Source organism: Stenella coeruleoalba, assembly GCF_951394435.1.
Source record: "Stenella coeruleoalba genome assembly, chromosome: X".
Classification (NCBI taxonomy): domain Eukaryota; kingdom Metazoa; phylum Chordata; class Mammalia; order Artiodactyla; family Delphinidae; genus Stenella; species Stenella coeruleoalba.
Window position 1 is genome coordinate 34,004,778 of NC_137152.1, and position 25,462 is coordinate 34,030,239.

Genomic DNA, 25,462 nt, shown 5'->3' on the forward strand with positions numbered 1-25,462 from the left:
ATTTTCCATTTTAAATAACTATTTGAATAGTATTCAAAACTCTAACTTAAAGAAGCAAAATGCAAGTTTTCCAAATTCCCCCAATAGTGGTTTTTTACTGCACAATCCATGTTGTCTGTCTAGATTTCCTATTCACTCAATCCATATTTTATATATATATATATGTGTGTGTGTATATATATATATATATATATATATATATTTTTTTTTTTTTTTTTTTTTTGCTGTACGCGGGCCTCTCACTGTTGTGGCCTCTCCCGTTGCAGAGCACAGGCTCTGGACGCGCAGGCTCAGTGGCCATGGCTCACGGGCCCAGCCGCTCCACGGCACGTGGGAGCTTCCCGGACCGGGGCACGAACCCGCGTCCCCTACATCGGCAGGCAGACTCTCAACCACTGCGCCACCAGGGAAGCCCCATATTTAATTTTTGATAACCTTTCTTGTGCTATAAATGGAGGCTATGTTGTAATCAGGCTGTTTCCAAATATCAACTACTAAGTTACTAATATAATTTAGAGAGAACAATTCAGAAATTCAACTCCTTGGGACTTCCCTGGTGGTCCAGTGGCTAAGACTCCACGGTCCCACCGCAGGGGGCCCGGGTTCGATCCCTGCTCAGGGAACTAGATCCCACATGCCGCAACTAAGAGTTTGCATGCCACAACTAAAGATTTCTCATGCTGCGACTAAAAGATCCCAAATGCCACAACTGAAGATCCCACACGTGGCAACGTAGATCCCTCGTGTCACAGCTAAGGCCTGGCGCAGCCAAAAATAAATAAATAATAATTTTTAAAAAATCAACTCCTTAACAAAGATCAGACAGATGTACCAGAAGCCTTACTTGCTATGTCCTGAGGATATTCTAAATTAGAAACATCATCCCAGGAAAGCTGAATGATAGAAGATCTTCTCCCCCCTCATCAGTAGTATGCAAATTGCAGCCTATTGGACATGTCATTCTTTTAGAGGTTAGAAACTCACTTATTCATCTCACAAATCTTTACTGCAAGTTACTGTGCTACACAATGTGCCAGGCACTGTTGACGTGCTTCACCTTCTTTCTTTTAAGGACTAAACTTATCATGAAGAATACAAATGTCATCAAAGAAGCTTTAGGAAGCTTTACCTCTCGTCCCATGTCGTCCATCGTCCTCCAAAGGTTGTTAAGATCTAGGCAGGCAATTGGATTCCACATAGGTGGGAATGGGCCCCTGAAGGGGTAGGATTTGCCCTGTGAGATACAAGATAATTTTAAAAGGAAACATTTACTACAATGGAAAAGTAGTTAAATATGCCAAGTTGTTAAATATCTGTAAGCAAAATCATGTTATCAATATGTGATATACACTCAAGTGTTTTAGCTCCTTAGTGTCCTCAGAACCCAACTTAACTTTTTAGCATTAAGATTTCCAGCAAAATTCCCTGTTACCTAAAGAAATTTGGTGCCACACCAAACACAATAGAAAGGTTTCTCTCTGAAATTGGAACACTTATCATGTAAAATGTAAATGCCAGTACAGAAGTGGGGTTACTTAATCTCATTTGCCAATGATACTTGCAAATATCTCAGAGCCAGGAGACTCTGCATGGTGGAGGGTCAGAAAATGACAACTATAAATATTACACGAGTTAGAAGGGGATGAAAAACCGATTGCAGGAATGCAAGTATCTGTAGGAAGAGCCACAAAACAGGGCTGAGCAAGCTTCTCCAAGGAATCAGATATGCTAGGTCAACACAGGAGTTCCCAGAGATCAAGGTCAAAGCAGAAAGAAGAGACAACTTAGGGAGTTCCCTGGTGGTCCAGTGGTTAGGACTCAGCTCTTTCACTGCCATGGCCGGGGTTTGATCTCTGGTCAGGGACTAAGATCCCGCACGCCGAGCAGTGCAGCCAAAAAAAAAAAAAAAAAGAGGGCTTCCCTGGTGGCGCAGTGGTTGAGAGTCCACCTGCCGATGCAGGCGACACAGGTTCGTGCCCCGGTCTGGGAAGATCCCACATGCCGCGGAGCGGCTGGGCCCATGAGCCATGGCCGCTGAGCCTGCGCGTCCGGAGCCTGTGCTCCGCAACGGGAGAGGCCACAACAGCAAGAGGCCCGCGTACCACAAAAAAAAGAGACACAACTTCAAGGTTCTCTTTGTGACATGTTTACACTGCCTGGTTCTCCCAGAAGAGCAGGGACGCTTCGACACAGAGACAAAGGGCATATATTTCTCCAAGGATTACTAACATGGCAGCTTGTATGTCATCTCTGGGAGGCTTAACTTAATGGCAGTTCAGGTACATCCACAAAACCCACTTTAGGTTCATTTGAAAACCTGAGTCAGAAGTCAGGCCATGCATTCTGACATCATCTTGCAACCAAATTGGAGTAACTCAAGGTCCACAGTCAACCAAGATCTCACAATAACTCTCAGTCATTTGGCAAAGATTCATCTCACACTGATTTTGTAGTTACAGAAACTATTTTAATAATTAATCCTATGGTCATATGGTTCTTTGTTCTCCAACAAGGCCCTAAGATTCTCAGGGAAGAGTTATCATACAGGCTTACCTTTCTTCTTGTATTAGTCAGGGTTCTCCAGAGAAACAGAACCGATAGGATGTATGTGTGTGTGAGGAGGGGGGCGGGGGGCAGTGAGAGAGAGATTAATTTACGGAATTGGCTCAGGCAATTGTAGAGGCTTGGCAACTCCAAAATCTACAGGGCAGGCTGGCTGGCTGGAAACCCAGGGAAGAGTTGCAGTTCAAGTCCAAAGGCCATCTGCTAGCAGAATTCCGTCTTCCTTGGGGGACCTCAGTGTTTTTCTATTAAGGCCTTTAACTGATTGGATGAGGTCTACTCACATTATGGAGGATAACCTGCTTTATTCAAAGTCTAATTTAAATGTTAAACTCATCTAAAAAAATACCTCTACAGAAGCATCTAGGATAGTGTTTGATCAAATGTCTTTTGTGGCCTAGCCAAGCAGACACATAAAATTAACTATCACACTTCTTAGTCGACTTTACTGAGGTATAATTTACACCCAAAGAAACAATTTTAAATGCACGATTTGAGAACTTTTTGACACACTGTAAGCACCTGTGTAACCATTACCACAATCAAGATATAAAACATTCCCATCACCCCAGAAAGTTCTCTCTTGCCCCTTCCCAGTCAATTCCTGTCCACTTTCTGGCCCAAGACAACCACTGATCAGTTTTTTGTCACTATAGATCGGTTTTGCCTGTTCTAGAATTTTTTAAACAATGGAATCATGCAGTATGTACGAGTCCACCTTTATCTGGCTTCTTTTGCTTGGCATGACGTTCTTGAGGTTCATCCGTGCTGCAGTCAGTCCTTTTTGATTGCTGAGTAGTATTCCATTGTATGGATGTACCATGCTTTGTTTATCCACTCCTCTGTTGATGATTCTTTCCAGTTTTGATTCATTCATTGTGGATGTTTGCTATGAACATCCTTGTACAGGTCTTTTTATATACATATATTTTTTTTCTCTTGGATAAATGCCTAGGAGCAGAATGGCTGAGCTGCATGGAGGGTGTATGTTTAACTTTTCGAGTTTAACAGTTTCCGAAGTGGTTCTACTGCTTTATATTCTCACCAGAAATGTATGAGAGTTCTAATTGCTCCACATCCCAACCAACACTTGTTGACTTTTCTTTTATGCTTTAAGTATACTGTTGATTTTAGAATATTAGATTTACAGAGAAGTTGCAGAGATAGTACAGAAAGTGTCTATATCCCTCTCAACTAGTTTTCCCTAATGTTAGCATCGTGCATTACCATAGTACATTTCTCAAAACCCAGGGATTGACACTGGTACATGACTATTTATAAAACCTAAGACTTTATTCGACTTCACCAATTTGTAAACTAATGTACTTTTTCTGTTCCAGGATCCCACAAAAGATATTACATTACGCTTAGTCATCAAGTCTCCTTGGTCTTTGGTCTGTGACAGTGCCTCAGTTTTTCCTTCTTTTTCATGACCATGACAGTTTGGAAGGATACTGGTCAGGTATTTAGTAGAATGTCTCTCAATCTGGATCTGTGTGAATTTTTTTTCATTTTTAGATGGGGGTTGTGGGTTTGGGGGAAGAATACAACAGAGGGAAGTGCCCTTCTCATCACATCACCTTGGGGGGCACCTGACTTATCCCTGCTGATATTAACTTGATTCCTTGGTTAAGGTGGTACCTGCCAGCTTTCTCCACTGTAAAGTTATATTTCCCCCTTTCCCTGCTCTGTTCCTTGGAAGAGAGTCACTAAGTTCAGTCCATTCTCAAGAGGAGATGGTAGGGAGTAAACACTACTTCCTGGAGGGAGGTATCCACGTACATTTTTAAAATTCTTCTCTAGGGAATATTTGCCTCTTTCTCCCCTATTATTTATTTATTCAATCTCTTCTTTATATCAGTATGGACTTATATATATTCACTTTATACTTTGGGTTATAATCCAATACTACATTATTTATTTTCTTGCTCAAATTGTTCCATCTGTGGTCGTTGGGGGCTCCTGTGTCCTTTTGACACGGCTTCATCCTTCTTTTTTTTTGAGCACTTTCTTCATTTCTGGCACTAGAAGATTCTCCAGGCTCATTGTCTATTGTCTCTGCCACAGCCCTAGGATCTGCCGTTTCTCCAAGGAGCCTTCATTTCTTTTATTTTTAAAAATGTTGAATTTAATAGAATCAACTAGGTGTATGCTGGCTTAAAAAAAAAGCAGCTTTATTGAGATACAATTCACATACCACGCAATTTGCATGCTGACTTTTTTAAACCTCTACTTATGCCTCCATCAGAGCTCAGCACATAGAAGTTATTCAGTAGAAACCTATGGATGGAGCTATAGGATCATTCTCTGCAAAGCACATGTGGGTCCCACCCCAGCACTGCCTCTCTGAAACTGATTGACACCGAGCGAGTGAGTTGCTTAATCTCGTTGTTCCAACTCAACATCTCTTGGCCTCATCATCTTCCTCCAGGAATTATGCCCAGATTACCATAAACAACTGGGTTAGGTGGCCTTCTCAGGGTCCCAGAGCTCCCCGTTTACCTTTCACCTGCCACTAACTCCACTGTACCAGCTTTCATGCATTTACCACTTTGCGTCACCCATTGGACTCTAAGCTGCAAGATCACGGACTCAAGTCAGCCTACCTGGATCAAGTCATGGCTCTGCCACTCACTAGTTGTGTTCAGTTACTTAAGCTCTCTGTCCTCAGTTTACTTGTGTATAAATGGGATGACAGTAGCTACCTCACAGATGTACTAGAAAGACGAAGTGAGATGATTCACATAAGTTACTTTGAACAGTGGCTGGCATGTTGTCAGTTCTCAATAAATGTTGTTGTTGCTATTACTGCGGCTGTTACTACTGTAATTATTATTTTTGCACGCCTAGGACCTGTTGGCGTAGATTGACGGCACACAGTAAGTTCACAATAAATGCTGGATATCATCTCAGCTGTGTGACCTTGAACTTGTTATTTATTTGGCACACAATGTCCTGAATTCTAAAAAGATCTTTTGTACTTAGATTTTGTCTTAGTCCATTTGTGCTGCTATAACAAAAAAACCCCCATAGACTGGGTGCTTTATAAACAAGAGAAATTTATTTCTTGCAGTTCTAGAGGTTGGGAAGTCCAAGATCAAGACGCTGGCAGATTTGATGTCTGGTGAGGACCAAGTTCCTGGTTCATAGATGGCCTTTTCTTACTGTATCTTCACATAGTGGAAGAGATAAGGGAGCCCTCTGGGTCTGTTTATAAGAGCACCGATCTCATTCATGAGGACTCTGTCCTCATGACCTAATCATCTCCCAAAGGCTCCAACGTCTCACACTATCACATTGGGGGTTAGGATTTCAATATATGAATTGGAGGGGGACAAAAACATTCAGTTTATAGCAGGTTTCCTATGCTATTATTAACTTCCTTGTTTTCAAGTCACCTACTTTGGCCTCCATAGATCCTCACCAGCAGCACCTGCCCTGCTTCCCACCACACACCAGAGATGCATTTATACAAAGAGGGTGAGAGATGGAGCTCCCATTGTGAAGAACCAAGTCAGGCTACCTCGCAAGGGCAGAGTACATCCGAGACCGGCATACAGAGACCTCTCCCTGGACTCCTCAGTGTGGCATTGTGCCCACAGGTAAAGGGCATCAGAAAGAGATAAACCCACAAGCAGGTTGAATAGCCACCCCTTAAATGGGAAGAACAGCCCATTTTTGTCGCAAAAATCTTTAGGACCAAGAATGGAGGGGAAGAAATTGGTAGTCGGCCAGATAATTTAGTTATTCAGGGCTTTGTGTTTGCTTGTTTTCACAAACACTTTGGTTCTGCCAGAAATCACCAGCAGATGGCTTGAAGAAGAGCGTGAGACCAGCAGATTTGGTTAACTGGTGCCTGCTCTGTCACTGCCAAGGTCTGCACCAACAGCCATGGCAACTCCTGGGAACTTAGGGACAATCGCTTAAGAAACTGAGAACTCCAGTCTGACTCATGGATTGGCTCGGGAAAAGGTGAAGAATAGCTCTTGGGTGAGGGCAGAGTTACCCGGAAAACCATGACCTGCACAGGGACCCCCCATCAACAACAGTAACCTGTTTCTCCTTCCCCGTTAACCTTCAACTCAGGGACACATTGTGAGATGGGCACCTCTCTACCATCCCTCCCTCCTTTCTCAAGGATAAGGTCTTTGTACAGCACGTGTCTTATGAAAGGGATACGATGGAGGTGGGGTGAGGCTTCCAAGTTTGCTCTTGAGAGATGCCAGCTTAGTAGCCCAGTTGAAACGTCACCCCAGCTGAAGCCCAGGGATTCTCATTCAATGGGGTCCTAAACACAGTGAGGGCTGCACCAACAGCAATCATACCAGCAACTCAATGGTGTCAGAGACCAGCTGCCAAAGCCCTCCTAAATCAGGAACGCTCTTAGATAGGAGGTGTGTTCAGAACTCTAAAGCCAAAACCGGAGTGAGAAGTGACCACCACAGAGGGCTCTGTGTGAGTAAATGGAAGCCAAACAATATGTAAAGAGCACCGTGATGAAGAAGAATAAAACACTTCACCCTTTTTATGTTCTCATTTACTGACAGTCTTTGGTGTCTTTGGTGTCTTAACGTCCAAGCAGGTAGCATCTTAGCTAAGTTTATAAAAACAATTACAGTTGTCCTTCAGTGTTCTCAGGGCACTGGTTCTAGGACCCACAGCAGATACTCAAATCTGCGAATTCTCAAGTCCCAGAGCCGGCCCTCTGTATCCACGGGTTCCACATCCGCAGATTCAACCAACCACGATCATAAACATAATACACAATCCATGGTTGGTTGAATCTGCGAATACGGACAGCCAACTGTATTCTTTTAGAAGATTAGAGAAAGCTTCTGACAAACCCAGGAAAGAACTACTGTTAGAGACATAAAAATGTCAAGTCTTCAAGCTTCAGGGAATAAGTAGGGGAGGGCGGGAACGTCTAAATTTATCTGACGTGACCAAAGGTAACATGAGAGTTTTGTGCCTCAGATTTGGCTGTTGTAGAAACAGTCCAGTGATTGTTACTATTTAGAATATTGTCCAGGGAGGCCTGTCTCGTCCGAAGAAATCATGACATCAGAGTAAGTCCCCAGTTCAGGGACGAAACAACATATCACAACAGATTGAATGCCGACACAGATATGAGAAGCCAGCTGTCTTCTCTCAAGCCAGATGTGAAAGAGATATGCAAAAATGAAAGTCAATGCCACTCACTCATGTGTTTGCCTTAGAAATCACTTTTTTTCCATAAAAATGTTAACTTGTCACAGGGTTATTATTGTTATTTTAGGTGAATTAATAGATATTGTTAAAAATCCTCAGTTTCAATTCCTAATATGGAAAATACAAAGAGATGGAGTCAGTTGAGCCAAAGCTACTTGAGGTTCTCAGTAATTTTCAAGAATGTAAAAGTCTGAAAAGGGCTGGTATAGAACCACAGGAGAAGAGATGCAGGGTGGCTTTTTTTTTTAAATAAATCTATTTATTTATTTTTGGCTGTGTTGGGTCTTTGTTGCTGCGCATGGGCTTTCTCTAGTTGCGGTGAGCGGGGGCTTCTCTTGTTGCGGAGCGCACGGGCTCTAGGCTCACAGGCTTCAGTAGTTGTGGCACGTGGGCTCAGTAGTTGTGGCTCATGGGCTCTAGAGCGCAGGCTCCGTAGTTGTGGCACACGGGCTTAGTTTCTCTGCAGCATGTGGGATCTTCCCGGACCAGGGCTCGAACCCGTCCCCTGAATTGGCAGGCGGATTCTTAACCACTGCACCACCAGGGAAGTCCCCAGGGTGGCTTTTAAATGACCAAAGAATGGATTCAAAATGGTCTCGGAAACTTGATAGCTGTGTGACTACAGTCAAGTTGTTCAACATTTGTGTTCTCTTATCTTTAGATTTGGAATAATGGTACCCATCTCACAGGGGTATTGTAAGAATTAACCAAAATGATACATGGCAAACAGGATGCACTCACTGAATGAATGTTGCTGACAGTACTGGGATCATGACGAACGCCCCGTCGTTTATACAACCACTTCGTACCCATAAATCCATGCCCACAATTTTTTATTTTTTTTTGCGGTACGCGGGCCTCTCACTGCTGTGGCCTCTCCCGCTGCGGAGCACAGGCTCAGCACGCGCAGGACCAGCAGCCATGGCGCATGGGCCCAGCCGCTCCGTGGCACGTGGGATCCTCCCGGACCGGGGCACGAAACCACGCTCCCTGCATTGGCAGGCGGACCCCCAACCCCTGCGCCACCAGGGAAGCCCCGTGCCCACATTTTTGATTAATATCCTTTGGGTAAATTCCTAGAATCAGACACCCTGGCATGAAGATTTATGTTTGACTTTCTAAAGCAGACTTGCTGAAAACCAGCAACCAACTCGATTATCACATGGCCTTATTTTGTAGCCTAAGAGCTTCGGCAGGCTCAGTAAAAACATCTGAAATCTACCTCTCAATTCTCCCCCTAACGAGTGGGCCAGGGCTCTGAGACGGGCTGGCTTGGCGGCAAGTACCTCACTTGTCAACTTTGATGATCCAGACGTCTTGCTCTTCTCCTGACCCTTGTTCTCTGAGGCAAAGACTGCACACCCTGAAGTCTGTCGCATCTGGGAAGCCCTTTTGCCATCTTATTCCCCACATTGACCCCAGTCTCTGCAGTAAGAACAGGTGGCCTGGCCTTTCTTCGATCCCGCTTCTCGACAGTGACCTTTCCCTCTCCGTGTCTCCTCTGCCGTTCATGGGAATGTCGCCTTCCTCACTGTGGAGCAGGCCATCCGGCCCCTCTAGAACTCAATGACTTTTACGGCTCTTCGAAAGGACTATGCTTGGGCCACAAACAAACTAGGAGGACCAAGCTTAACTTTTGATCTGTATTTCCAGTTTGGAAGAAAAGAAATTTAATCTACCCTATGGGGGAGGAGGGAAGGAAGCTCTACTTAGGCAAATGGCTTTCTTCCTCTGTTTATCTGTTCTCATTTCTAAGCACTTGGAGCCTGTGGTCAACAGGGGTTCTTTTTTTTTTTTAAATATATTTATTTGTTTTATTTTCGGCTGCGTTGGGTCTTTGTTGCTGCGTGCGGGCTTTCTCTAGTTGCGGCGAGCGGGGGCTACTCTTCATTGCTGTGCGCAGGAGCTTCTCATTGCGGTGGCTTCTCTTGTTGCAGAGCACGAGTTCTAGGCGCGCGGGCTTCAGTAGCTGTGGTGCACGGGCTCACTAGTTGTGGCGCACAGGTTTAGTTGCTCCGAGGCATGTGGGATCTTCCTGGACCAGGGCTCGAACCCATGTCCCCTGCATTGGCAGGCAGATTCTTAACCACTGCACCACCAGGGAAGCCCCAGTACGGGGTTCTGATTGCATCATCACATGGGCGAAGCTGGAGGACGGGGTAGACAACAGTGACGACGTTTTTGGAACAAGCCAGCAGCACTTAGCACAAAAAAGGCCTGGAGTTGTTAGGGAACCGTTGACTGAAACCACCCACCTTGGCCAGACCCCGATTGCCTGAGTTGTCTCACAACAGAAGGTCCTGATAAGGAACATGGTGCTGTCACTGAAAACTAACTAGGTGAATTCGGGAGGGGCCAAAAGAGGGAGGAGAGGACCAACTTCCCAGAGTCCTCTTGCTGGAATCCGTCTTGGCTGAGAGATTCACACGCCACCAGGCAGTACCCTGAGTCAGACTAGGGGCCAAGCAAGATGATTGGCCAGAGACAACCTGGAAACTAACCCCATTACCATAAAACCCAAGACTGCGAGCCACGTGGCAGAGCAGTTCTCCTGGGTTCCTTTACCCTCCTGCTCTCCGCCCAGCGCCCCTTCCTAAAAAAGTCTCCTGCTTTGTCAGCACGTGTGTCTCCTTGGACAACTCATTTCCAGGTGTTAGACAAGAACCCCCTCTCGGGCCCTGGAAGGGGTCCACCTTCCTGCAACAGAATCATCCATGTAGGGAGAAATAGGGAAGATGGGGATGGTACTGGCTGAGAAATTAGGCAAAGCCTTGCAGGAATAATATTAACAAACAATAATGACAACAGCTGACAGAGACTGTTTACCCCGTGCAGGCCTTGTTCTGTGCACTTTACATGTATTGATTCATTAATCTTCACGGCCACCCTTTCAGATGGAGAAGCTGAGACATAGAGAGGTGAAATAATTATCGTCTGCTCAAGGTCTCACAACTGCTAAGTGGCAGCAGGATTGCAATTCAGACATTCAAAGGCCGATACTCTTGATCATGAAACTTCCCAGCCTCTTAATTATAATTATTGAACACCATTTGTCAGACACTAGGCTGATGGTTTTAATTAAATAATTTAATTTAATTCTCACAACAACTCAGTCAGTAAATTGCTAATTGTATGTTTCATTTTACAGATGAGTTCTGAAGCACAGAGAGGTTGAGAAGCTTGTTCGAAGGTCACACAGCTTGCACGTCAGGGGAAACAGAATTTAACCTCGGGTTTGTGCATTCAGAACTCAAGCTCTTACTTAGATCTCTGCTCCATGAGCCACTGCTCAGTTGGTGTAAAGAAGGTCTCTGGAAGACATTTTGACCCAGTAACCACTTGAGATTCTTACAAACCAGGTCGAAGCTGATGATGGGTTCAATGACCAGCCAGACCTTTTCCGTGGCTCTCCCTCCTGATTCCAGGCAAGGACCAGTCCAGCCCATCCTCAAATGACTTCCATGTCAGTTCATTCACTCATTTATTCAACAAATATTTCTTTACACACAGTGTAAAACACACTGGAATTTGAAAACTTGGTATAAAAAAATGTTAAATACCTCATTAACAATTTCATATTGAATACACGTAAAAATAACTATTTTTGATAAATTGGGTTAAACAAAATATACTATTAAACATATATAATTACAAAGGGGCAAAAAGACCTTTGATCGTGGGGATGGTTTCACAGGTGTATACATGTCAAATCTTAAACTCTATACCTTAAATACGTGCAGTTTATTATATGTCAATAATGCTATAGCTCCCCCATTGCTACCCGAGAGGATTAACAAGAACTAATTTCACCTGTTTATTTATTTTTTCGATGCAGCTATTAGAAATTTTAAAATCACATAGGTCAACAAATACTTCTTGAGCACCTCCTATGTATCTGTCACCGTTCCAGGCTCTGGGAGCACAGTAGTGAGTGACAACAGACAAAAGTCTCTGCTCTCCTGAGAGCTTACATTCTAACAGGTGTAACCAAAATAACTAAACAAAACAGACACTAAAGAAAATAAAGAAGAAAATCATGTAGTATATTAGAGAGTGATAAGTGCTATGAAGAAAAAGAGAGTAGGAAAGGCAAAGAGGGTGTTGTGGTTTGGGGTTGATTATAGTTTTAAATAAGGTGGACAGGGAAGGCCTCACAGAGAAGGTACCATTTGAGGGAAAAGATGAGAGGAGAGGGGGAAACCATGTGACTCAGCAGGGTGGGGGGCAGAGCACTTCAGGCAGAGGCCCCAGCAAGCATCCTGAGATGGACTGCACAAGGAACAGAAGGGAGGCCAGATTGATCCTTTCTCTTCTTCCACAGGGATGTGCTCTTGCTCACTAGAACAGATCCAGGCTCCTGAGTCTGGTTCTCAAGGCTGCCAGAAGAAGGGGGATGCCAAGGAGATGGCCTCTGTGCTCTGGTCAGGGCCTCTGTGCCCTGATGTCAGCAGGCCATCCTCACCACTGCATTGTTGCTGCATCTGTCCTTCAGAGGCTCCTTTGCCTTCTAATCTCCAGCAGTGCAAAGCTTAAACTACTTTCCATGCCCAGCTCAAGACTCACTTTCTTCAAGAAGCCTTCCGAAATTCACCTCACCCCCCATCAGTGCTCGAAACATAAGGTTCACTCCATTTTGAGTCCTTACCATAGCAACTTGTAATTGTTATCTTGATATTATTCTCAAGGTGTTCCACGTGAGTATGCCTTTTTTCTCCAGCTGCTTCAGGAAAAGAAACATTTGCCTCCTCCTATAATGTTTAAGAGTGTTATATATTCAATTGGTGTTTGACGAGCATTGGATGATTGGACGGATGGATGGAAGGATAGATGATTGATTGGATGAATAGTGCTATAGACTGAATGTCTGTGTGCCTCCCCAAATTCATATGTTGAAACCTAACCCCCAGTGTGATGGTATTTGGAGGTGGAGGCCTTTGGGAGGTGATAAGGTTATGAGGGCTGAATCCTCAAGAATGAGATCAGTGCCCTTATAAAAGAAAGCCTGGAGAGCTTCTACCAAGCGAGGATACAGTGAGCAGACGGCATCACCAAATCTGCCAGCAGCCTTGATCTTGGACTTCCCAGCCTCCAGAACTACGAGAAATAAATTTCTATCGTTTATAAGCCACCCAATCTATTGTATTTTGTTATAGCAGCCCAAATTGACTAAGGCAAATACTATTAAAATAAGAAGAGGAATTCTTCAGCATCTGAGACAGAAGTCTGACTGAATGTTTTCTAAATACAATGAAAGTTAATATCTTCTGAAAAAATTAAAATGTTTTAACTAGGAAGCTGAGAATTGTAATTCTTCCCCCCCCCAAACTGATCAATATCTTTGTCCTCTTTACTTTCATAATCTGTTGTAAATACACATGCTGATGGAGACAGAGGCCTCCACAGGGGAGAGTTTCCAAAATCAGCCCATACATTTACATCAAAGAATAACAGTGTGTTGAGAAGGATGCAGGCCTTTGTGCCCCTAATCCTCTGCTGCTTGTATTAGCCATTTCCAGCTGTATCACATGTCAAACCATCAGGACACACCGTTGATGTTAAGAGGTTGTTTCCAAAGCAGAATAACGCCCACAGCTAAAATCTATTCTCCTGTTCCAATTTTTTCACTCTTTCAATTTGTAGACACGTAAGTGTTTATTAGATCAAATTAGCACAGGCATCTAGAATATCCCAATAAATGTAACCTCTTTTTCTTAGGGTGTGTAATTTTGAACACTGCCAACACATTACCCAACATGCATCAGCACTAGCAGTTTTAGCTTTCCCAAGAGAAATCTTGGCTCAAATAAACACTGTGTGTACCATTATAAGAAAGCCAAAAACCTGAAGCAGTGGTCCTTGCTCTTCTCTGGGATAAGGGTCCCTCTGAAACTCTGTAGAAAACCATGTAATCTCTCCAGTAAAGCGCACACATACAAACAATTCTACATATAAAACTGGGGAGTGTAACTGAAACTTATCTTGGGCTCTTCCCCAAGAGGCACGGATTTGAGGTTGAGAAAATTTGATTACAATACCGAGTGTTGGTGAGATTAAGAAGCAACCAGACTGTCATGTCCTGCTAATGGGAATGTGACATAGTAGAACCACTTTGGAAAACTCTTTGTCAGTATCTACTAAAGATGCTTATGTATACAGCTTGCGACCCACTTCTAGATGCCCAAGAAAATGTTCTCCAAACACATACACAAGAATGTGAAATGTCCATTAACTGTATTATGGACTAACAAATTGAGTTCTATTCCCACAATGGAATACTCTACAGCAATGACAATTAATGATCTACAACTACCCATAAATAAAAATCTACGGACTTCCCTGGCAGTCCAGTGGTTAAGACTCTGTCCTCCCAATGCAGGGGGCACAGGTTTGATCCCTGGTTGGGGAACTAAGATCCTGCATGCTGCAAGGCACAGCCAAAAAAAAAAAAAATCTAATGCTGTGTTCATCTGAAACCATGTTTAGAGGCCAGAGGATATTCAAAACAAATAGTAGCAATGCCAAGAGGGCAGTTATGCTTTAATCACGTATTTAGAAGGTGTTCATGATGAGTTCATCTGTGAAGTCATGTCACTGTCCTATGGTGATTAACTGAAATACCACTGTGTCTCTCTTGACAACACTTACCACTGACCACAGGATGGCTCGGGTTGGTGGGAGGGCAGTGACCAATGTCAAACATATGCCTTCTGTTAAAATGGGTCAATGTACAGTGGAGAAGCACTCTGCTTTTCCTCTGGGAAAGGACAGCTCTCACCCAATTGTATACACACACACACACACACACACACACACACACACATATGGATTATTATTAGAGAAGATTCCTGCACCCATCTCAAGGCCAGAGAAAGAGCTGCACACCTCCGTCCTTAAGCACCATTGCCTTTTAGAATTATGTGGTCTTTTGCATAAAACAAATGCTTATTTTCTAGGTCATGCTTAGTAACAACTACCTTTGGTGCTTGTGCATGGTACTTCTCATATATCATTTTTGCAAGTTAAAAATTATTTTTTATTGAAGTATAGCTGATTTACAATATCATGTTAAGTTTCAGGTGTACAGCAGAGCAATTCAGTTTTATATATATATATTCTTTTTCAGATTCTTTTCCTTTATAGGTTATCACATAATATTGAGTATAGTTCCCTGTGCTATACAATAGGTCCTTGTTGGTTAATCTATTTTATACTTAGTAGTATGTATCATATATCATTTTTAATCCTCACAAGTATTTTATGGAATAGGTACTGTTATTAACCTTATTATTTTTTGTAATTGGAGTACAGTCGCTTTACACTGCTGTGTCAGTTCCTGCTGTATAGCAAAGTGAATCATCTATACGTATACATATATCCCCTCTTTTTTGGATTTCCTTCCCATTTAGGTCACCACAGAGTAATCTTATTTTTTATTAACAGCTTTATTGAGATATAACTCACATCCATAAAATTAACAAATTTATCATTTTAACCTTTTTTGTGTGTGTGTGGTACGCGGGCCTCTCACTGCTGTGGCCTCTCCCGTTGCGGAGCACAGGCCCCGGACGCGCGGGCTCAGCGGCCATGGCTCACGGGCCCAGCCGCTCCGCGCATGTGGGATCCTCCCGGACCGGGGCACGAACCCGTGTCCCCTGCATCGGCAGGCAGACTCTCAACCACTGCGCCACCAGGGAAGCCCCATTTTAACCATTTTTAAGTACACAATTTAGTGCCGTTAAGTACATTCACAATGTTGTACAACCATCACTACGATCCCTTTTCAGACCTTTTTCATCATCTCAAATAGAAACTTCATATCCGACAAACACTAACACCTCATTTCCCCCTCCCACTAACCTCCTCATTCTACTTTCCGTCTCTATGAATTTGCCTGTTCTAGGTACCACATGCATATAAATGGATTTTGCATCTTATTTATTTCACTTAGCATAATGTTTTCCAGATTCATGGCTGTAGTAACATGTTTCAGAATTTCATTTCTTTTTAAGGCTGAATGATATTCCATTGTATGGATAGACTTCATTTTATTTATCCATTCATCTGTTGATGGACATTTGGGTTGTTTTCGCTTTTTGGCTATTAGAATAATGCTGCATGAACATTTGTATATTGATCCATTTTACAGATTGAGGAGAGTGAGTCAGGATAAACAACTTCACCAGGATCACTCAGCTAATGAGAGGGGTTCAAATTCAGCCATGCTTAAAGTCAAGCCTGTTCCCCAGCTCATACCACCTCTCATGCAGCAGGAGATCCAAGATCTGGATGGTCACCAGGGCACAGGAAACAGCAGGCACCAATAAGGCCCACCTCATCGCCATTCCACTCTGTCTGCTTAAATGTGTTTGTGACTTTAAAAGCCCTAAGCAAAATCCTAACCAAAATCTAACTATTAAATTAGAACTAACACTATATCTAGCTAAATGATGAAGAGAATTAGAATTGTTTTACTGATAGGCTTGTAAAGGGCCGGGAAAAATCTCTAGGCATCATCCTTTTAAGTGCTATGAACACTTGGACAATTTCTTTCATTCAGTAAAAACATACTGACCACAGATATGAGACAGGTACCATGTGACACTCTGAAGACACAGAAATGAGATAAGATACAATCCCAGGCTCAAGGAGCTCCAAAGTCTAGTTGGAGAGGCAGGTCCATAGAGACAGAATTATAGCACCATAATTATAACACGGCACATGGCTGGCTTCACGGTGTCACCTGGCTACATGGCTGTGTATTGCAAAGCCCCTTGATGGACCCCCCAGTTTTTGGGTAAACGGAGCTATTTCATGGAGAGTATAGTCAGCAGGATTCATGACTGCATCTATCTTACCCCAAACGCCCCTATGCTTCTCCATCCACAGCCATTCTGTTAGCCAGGTGTCAAGGTCTACAAAAGCCCCAATAAGTAAAGATTTGTCTAGAACTACTAAAGAGAAGAGTGGTCGACCCAAGTGGTCAGTATGGTGGACATTGTGATAAGCTTGCCCATCTCCCCATTCAGAAGTAAGGGTCTTATTTCTTCACCTGCTAGGAGTGTTCCTGGCGGGCAGCCCTTGGTTCTTAGCCCCCTTCAGAGATGACCCCAGCTGCAGAAAAACCACTTTGCCCAAGGTCATGCTGCCTTCTCTGGGAAGCCCACTTCCAATGACTGACTGATGTGAAGGTAGAAAGGTCTTGTCCTCCTGCCCCACTCAGGACAGTTCTGAAGTGTCAGCCACCTTCAGAATCCCTTGCAGAGTTAGTGGAGGCTTCCACTGAAAATATATAACAGTTTTGAGACAGGAAGGGGGCAGGGCACAACCTTTAAAAGAATGACAGCCATTGAGGACACGGCATAAACTGGTTAGGACCAACTAGATCCAAGATGGTGGACGAGTTGACTTCCACTAGACCTTGAGCCTCATTATACTCTCATTGTAATATATTAGCATATGCTAAATGACACACCCACAGGCACCATGAAAGGCCAAGGCAGACCATAAAAGGCCAAAAAGTGGGTGGTTACCCAATTCCTGGAAATCCCCGCCCCTTCCCCCAAATAGTTGGAATAATCCTCCCACTTATTAGTCTATGAAATTACCCAGCCCATTAAAACTAATCACCCCATATTTGGGGGCTTCTTGCCTTCTGAGATGGCCTACACTCTTGCCTGTGGAGTGTGTTTCTCCCAAGGCTGCTCTCACTTTCTGAGGTGGACTGCATTCTGCCTATGGAATGTGTATCTCTCTAAATAAACCTGCTTTCACTTTACTGCGGCTCACTCTTGAATTCTTTCCTGCTCGAAGCCAAGGACTCACTCTTGGCAGCCCGTCCCAGGGACTCATCGGAGACCTGGGGCGTGACCCTCCTCTTGTACCCCACCTTTTCCTTCCTGCAACAGTTTGACTTCTCCCTCTGCCAACTCCTGCCTCTCTCCCCTCTTATCTACAACTGTCGATGCCCAGAGCACCTCTTAATAACCCTCCTGCATGCCCATCTCCATCTCAGAGTTGGCTTCCTGGGAAACTCCACCACAGCAGCCATTCAGTGGAATGGGCACAACAGACTGCAGCAATGTCTAAAGACTCGCAATCCCTGGGCTCTAGGGGGGGCCCAAACCTCATGGAAAACATGTAGAACCAGGAACAACGGGACCTCCTTTGAGAATAGGGGTGTTTTCTTTGGAGAGGATTAGTGGGGAGGTCCCAATCCTCTCCGTGATCCTCACCGGAGACTTGCTGAAGGAAATGAGCAATATTACCAGGGCTGCTACAAACTATTCACATAGTTTAGCAGATTGACAGGGGGAAATTGAGAGGAGAAAGTCTGTAATCAAATCTAAGTGAAGCTGAGCAGGACCCTGTGGGGCTCCCGGGTACAAATCCTTTCTGTGTCTCCCTTTTCTTGTTTGTAGGAAATGGGCTTCATTCAGCCTCCTTGACCTTGCCTGAGTTCCAAAGGGCAGATTCAAACAGTTGCTAATCAGGGAAGGAAAGGGATGTAGAAACAAGGGAGGAGCGGTCAAGAAACAACAGCGCAGCCTTGGGGCAGGGTCCTGGTTCTCCCTCAAGGGATATACCTAGCAATACCTTTGAGTTCTGCAGGAACTAACACCCCCATCCAGGTGGAAGTTGGAATGATGATGACCCTCCTGACTTCAATCAACTAAAGCTGGTACTCTGTAGACCTTTGCCCCAATTTTATGCTGAATTCTCCTCTGCTCAAGCCCCCTCATGACTATGCATATACCTGTAGCTCACAACTCCCCCAGTTTTGCTGCTGGGGAGACACTGCTTTGGGAAAGATCCCCAGTGTTCTCCTTACTTGCTGCAAGTAATAATAAATCCTTCCCTCTCCCTCGCTTTGGCTTGGTTGTGTCTATTGGCTCAACCACCAAGAGGGTATCTACTGACACCCACCAAGAGGCAAACCCAGTTTTCGGGCAACAGACGGCCTACAAAGCAAAGCTCACTTTTACATCACAGGTCATAATTTAAAAATCCCATTAATGTTCACACGGAGCTTTGTGCTAGCAGCAAGAGTGAATTTGCCATCGGAAAAATGTTTCCAAGGACCTTACAAAAATAATTACTATTGTATGTTTTGAGTTATTTAGGAAAGGACCTGGGAGTTAAAATCCACATGATCCCCAAATTCCAATAAATTTTAAACAAGTCTAAATATTGAAATCTTCCCTTTTATGCATTGTTACATGTTCTGCTAGCTGCATTGACTTATATGTAAACTTAAATTAGAGAAAAGATCATTTTACTCTCACTAAGACTTCAGAAAATCCTCCATAAATAATTTACACGAAAGATAGTTTCCCCAGCTCTAATATTAGTTTAACTAATAAATCCAATGTGGTTTTTCACAGAAAAAAACCTGATAAAATGCTTGTTAAAATAACCATTATTAAAGAGTTGTAAAATTGCATGCTCATATAGATATGTTACGGTTTGGAAAATTTTACTTCTGATAAATGGAATATTTATAAATGGGATGGAATATTTATAAATGGAACATTTCCTGCCATATCAATAAACAAAGGGTGTCACAGTCACCAATGATTTGCAGCCCTCCAACGTGAGCTGATGAGCCCTGAGGAAACTCAGGGCTGAAAAGAATACATGCCATCTAGCAGCCATCAGACTGCAGCCACTCCCTGAGGTGAGCCCTGAGGAAACTCAGCATATGAATATACAGGCCCCAGATAGCTGAGGTGCATATCAAAGGAATGATTTCAGTGAGCCCAGACTCTTGCATCTTCCCATACACAGAAAAGCGCCAAATTCCTTAACTTGAGATATCTGGTTTTCTTTAATTAACAATAATCTTTTGACTACCTGCCCTTTGCTGCAAAACTCCTCTATATCCTGGCTGCCCCGCTCACCTCCTCGGAGCAGTTTCTCAGAGTTATCTGGAACGCTGTCTCCCGGGATGCAGTCCTCATTTTGCCCCAAATCAAACTTAACTCACAACTCTCACGTTATGCATTTTTTTAAGTCAACACTTCTTCAATAGTGTGACATTGTGATGATATATATTTGATCTTTGTCTCTAGTTCCTGGCGAGCTTCTAAAACCTTTGGAAATTCCTGAATGATAGGGATGAGAGGAGTGTCTTTGTTATTCGTAACAAACCCTTTGCAAGCAAACCTGCGTTTATGCTAATGAGGGTGACTCTTAATGGGCCTTTAGATAGCTTCAGGATCTGGGCCGGTTGCCAAGGGAACCAACCACGTGATTAGTGGTTGGTTCCCTTGGCAACCAACCACTAATCACTCCCTGGACCTCCAGGGAGGAAGGGGGACGCTGGATCTTGATGTAATCACCAGTGCCCAATGATTTAATCAATCCTGCCTACAAAAATGAAACCTCCATAAAAACCCCTAAGCAAGGGAGTTCAGAGAGCCTCCGGGTCAGTGAACTAGAGCTCATCCACGTGCCTGGAGGGTGGTACACCCCAACTCCATGGGGACAGGAGCTCCTGTACTCACGACCCTTCCAGACCTCACCCTATGCACATCCTCATTTGGCTGTTCATCTGTGTCCTTTATAATAAACCAGTAGTAGTAAGTAAACTGTTTTCTCTGAGTTCTGTGAGCTGTTCTAGCAAAGTTTCAAACCTGAAGAGTATGTCATGGGAAACCTTTGATTTCTAGCTTGTCAGTCAGAAGTAGGCGAGGCCTGGAAATTTCGACTGGCATCTGAAGTGGGGGCAGTTTTGTGGGACTGAGCTCTTAATTTGTGGAGCCTACGCTAACTTCAGGTAGTGTCAGAATTGAATTTAACTGTGGGTTACCCAGTTGATGTCCAGAGAGCTAAAGAATTGGTTGGCATGGGAAACCCCCCACACATTTGGCGTCAGAGGGGTGGTGAGTAAAAAATAGATCATAGGTGACTGAATTGTAGGATAGTAAAGAAATAAAACCTAACACAATTAGTCTTAGCAAAAAAGGGACACTGGCTTAATCATAATCACGGCCAACCCTTATTTTAGAATACTCAGACATCAGAAGTCATTTGAAAAGGATCCATTTTTGCACCCACATACATGTGATTAGAGGCGAGAGCACAGCTTGTGATGTTCAACACAGCACTAGGTAACCACATGTGAACTCAGGCAAATGACTTCCACTGTCTGACCTCTGTATAACGTGGCTGTTAATAGAATCAATGTCATAGGGTCACTGCCGGCAAGCAGTGAGATGATGCATATACGTCTCTTAAAAGAGTGCCTCGCCCATGGCAAATGTGTAAATACCGACTAATATCATCACTACTGTCCCTACACGTTTCTTTCCACAAAAGGTATGGCCAACTCTCATTAATTTTTTTTAACTAAAGTACAGTTCATTTACAATGTTATGTTAATTTCTGCTGTACAGCAAAGTGATTCAGTTATACATACACATACTTTTTTTATATATTCTTTTCATTATGGTTTGTCATAAGATATTGAATACGGTTCCCTGTGCTACACGGTAGGACCTTGTCGTTTCCATTCCATGTATAACAGCTCACGTCTGCTAACCCCAACTTCCGATTCCACCCTTCACCCAAGCCCTCCTTCTTGGCAACCACAAGTCTGTTCTCTATGTCTGTGAGTCTGCTTCTGTTTTGTACATAGGTTCATTTGTGTCGTATTTTAGATTCCACATATAAGTGATATCATATGGTATTTGTCTTTCTCCTTCTGACTTACTTCACTTAGTATGATAACCTCTAGTTGCATCCATGTTACTGAAAATGGCATTATTTCATTCTTTTTTATTCACCAACTGTCATTTAGAGGTTGAGAGCATTGGCTCTAGAAACAGACTGATTCTGTGACCTTAGAGGTAAGTTACTTTACATCACCGACACTTTCATCATTTATAAAATGTGGATAATAATACCTACCTCCAGGGCTGAAGCAAGGATTAGATGAGATACTATATGTAAAGTGCTTAGAAGGATGCTATTGTTATACTTTTAATAAATACAATGTCTCTTTCCAAACACATCTCCCCGGGGCCCTCTAGGGGAATTCCACTGTGTGAGCCCATGGATGATTTTGTAGCAGAAGACACAAAGCTTCCTGCCCTTACAACATCACTCTGCATGCTGGGATTTACCAGCAGAAACAATCAATCCCAACTGTTCACCCCAGTACACCCTTGTGAGGGAAGGTGCTCATCTAGTCACCTTCTCTGTCAAGTACTCTCTGAACCTCCAGACCTGGACCCTGAACTCCAGCCTCAGAGAGCAGCTCAACTAATCCCAAACAACTGCACCCCTTTCCTAGTCCAACTGTAGCCTCACTGGGGTCACAGGTGCCAGACGACAGGTGCGTTTTCAAAGATATTATCCGAATGCTTTTGATGTCCCCAAACTATACAGAGTAATGAGAAGATGAAAAAGCTCTTTGTAACTCAGGCACAGACAACATCAAAGGGGAGAGAGAAAGAGAGAGAGATTAAGACTTCTAAAAGAAACGATTTTTCTCATAATGCGTTTTTCCTCGGATGTCAGTAATTATCCTCTTTGGGTTAGCAGACTATCATTTTGAAATCTGAGGAAATGTGATGATCTAGGTCTACAAAAATTGTGTCTAAAAAGCACGTTTAAATAAATAAAATAAAAAGCAAGTTATCAAAAAAAAATTTCCCTCCTGAAGGGTTTCTCTACCACGTAAGATTTTTTAGAATAGTAAAAGTACCTGATATTTATAAAGTCATTTATATATTATCATATTTAATTTTCATGACAACACTGGAGGGATAATAGTCCCTCTTTACAGACTAGAGGGATAATAGACTAGAGGGAAGCAGTAAATGACATACCCGGGGTCCATAGCGAATTTACTGAAAGCCCAGGACTTTAACAAAGGGCCGTGACTCCAGAGTCAGTCTGCCTTTCTCTATGGAGAGGCCCTCACAAGATGGAAATTCACATCCTTGAATGTTTCCAACACAACATGTATTCTACTTTCCACTGAATAATTCACCCAGTTCCAACGTCGGCCACTGACTAATGCCGGTAAAGACACCAACTTTTCACTCCATAAACAGTGTGAGGGAAAATGCTTACTATCTCTAACGGTACAGACCAAAATGATGATTCACTTAGTTGAGTCAGAAGATTCCCAGATTTCAAATTCAATGCTTTGAAATACGAACTCCACTTTGGAATAAATCTAAAGAGACTTTATGCATAAATAGAAAGGTTGCCTTGGCCCCCAAATGAGCTTTGCTGCTATGAACATTAATCCCTGGTGGCAGAATAGTGTTGATTTGAGGGAGTCACTTGTTGAGGCAGTAAGAAGGGTGCTGAGCAGATTCTAATTAGAAAAACATTCTGGAGTCTAGCAGAGAAGAGCCCTGGCAGGAGAAACCTGGAGTGAGATTCAGATGAAGAAAGAGGCAAGTCTGGCAAAGAGGCAACTTGTGAATTTCACATACACTCTGAAGACACTTTAAGGAAATTCAAACTTTACCAGCTGGACTGAGATGAAAGGAATATCCCAGAGGCATCTGCTTATTTGAAACAATTCATTTCAGGAAGAAAGAGTTTTCAAAGAAATTCACTTAAGGGGTACTTTGGATGAACATCTATATGCTTAAAAAAAACCTCTAGGGGAATTCCACTCATGAGTCATGAGCAAGAAGAAGGTGGCTAAGAGAAATAAGGATTGTGACAGGCAAACATCATAAATACCATCCCATCGGGGCTTCCCTGGTGGCGCAGTGGTTGAGAGTCCGCCTGCCGATGCAGGGGACGCGGGTTCGTGCCCCGGTCCGGGAACATCCCACATGCCGCGGAGCGGCTGGGCCCGTGAGCCATGGCCGCTGAGCCTGTGCGTCCGGAGCCTGTACTCCGCAACGGGAAAGGCCGCAGCGGTGAGAGGCCCGCGTACCGCAAAAAAAAAAAAAAATAAATAAATAAATAAATAAATACCATCCCATCACCACCACCATCATCATCATCATGGCTAGCACTTTCTGTATGTTTGCTGTGTACCAGGGATTCTTTCAAGGAATTTACATATTTAATTCATTTCTCTCTTTCTCAACAACCCTATGAGGAAGGTGTTATCATTATCTTCATTTTTTAGATTAAGAAATAGAGGCTCAGAGAGGTTAAGAAACTTGCCTCAAATCACACAGCTAATAAGTAGTGAGTCAGAAATTCAAATCCAGGTCCTCTGGGTTCTAAACCTATGTTATCCCAATCTTTATATTATTACAGATGGGCTGGTTGTTTTATCTTTGACTTTCCCCCCAAAAAATATATTTTCAAGGCTATGAGGAACTTTAATATAATAATGCCAACACATCTTCAAGTTGGTGGAAGATATTAGCAAAAGACCACTGAGACAAAGGCTGTTTCTCTCATAGCTAGGAGAGACACTCTTTAAGATGTACTGTATTTAAGATATATTCATGTCTTCTGTGAAATTTATAAGCATTTACTTCTTTCTTCTTCTGGACATTATTTTCAGCCATCTCACTTTTTCCATCTTCAAGCCTATGTATTTATGCTCAGGAAGCCTGTCACCATACAAGTATTTTCTCTTCCTTTGATCTGTATCATTTAGACTCACTCGAAATTAATCTATTAACTTAGAAGGTTCCTAAAATACCTCTAACACCATTCTTATGCATAGCTTCAATTGTAAAATTCCATTCAGGGATACTGTCTCATATGATTGCTTTAAATTCCAAAGCAGCCCACAGGGTGCTAGCTAATTTACGGTGACCGAAAGTAAATTTAAACGTGACCAGAGAAATGAGAAATGCAGACTGGCCAAAGTATAGTTTCAAAATGTTCCCCTTCAAAGTTATTGAATGTCTGCTGACAACCCTTATGTTTCCTAAATGTACATAAATCCGTTTGGATAGAATGCTATGAGCCTCAGAGTTGGAGGACAGAGCAGAATCCTAAGAATACTTTCATCACCAATTAATGAAATGAAGTAATATAACTAATTGTGACTACAACTTAAGGCTTCACAATGTGTGCCTGATTTCACTTTTATGAGAAGCTCTAAGGGTGAATAAGCAACATATTCTTAAAAGCCATGATAATATATGGCATTTTTATTTCAGCAGGCTCTTGGTTAAATGCCTCAATGAAGAAAGAGGATCAGACCTTCGCAGGAAAGGATGTGAATTCTTCTTTTGTATCTACCCAAAAGCAAGAGCAGAGTGGTGGTTGGGGAACTAACATATATGAAGAAGAAATATACATATAACCATGTGCTCGTGTGCATATATGTACATGTGTGGCTACACATTACACACACACACATCAACACACAGAGTATCTATTTGCTCATGAGTGAACTTCTGTAGAATATAACTTTTAAAACAAAAGTCAGATCACGTTACTTCTCTACTTAAAATCTTCCAGTGGATTCCCATATGACCAGAGTAAAAGCCAATGTTCTTATAACTGCCTATAGGTCCTCTGACCTTCCAGTGTGGCGCTGGGGGCTTGTGAATGCTGACTCAGGAGAATCGATTGTGCTCCTCTCTTCCCAACTCTGTATTAATTAATGAGAAGTTGGTAGGTTGACCTGAGCCACAGTGAAGTATTTACATCATGCAAACCCTACAGATGAGAGTTAGGTTTTGTTAGAATGTCACCTCCTCAGGGAGGCCCTACCTGACTATTCTATTTGATATTGGATCCCACTCTCTCA

At 43.0% G+C, this 25,462-nt stretch overlaps 1 protein-coding gene across 2 annotated transcripts in view; it reads right to left on the reverse strand.

Annotated features, from left to right (window-relative positions):
• Positions 1–25,462, reverse strand: part of MAOB (monoamine oxidase B) — a 111,364-nt gene that overhangs the window by 27,706 nt on the left and 58,196 nt on the right. For both annotated transcript variants that reach the window (XM_079909894.1, XM_079909893.1), the window contains one exon: positions 1,130–1,234. In XM_079909894.1, coding sequence (XP_079766020.1) covers positions 1,130–1,234 — 105 coding nt within the window. The remainder of the gene's footprint in view (positions 1–1,129; positions 1,235–25,462) is intronic.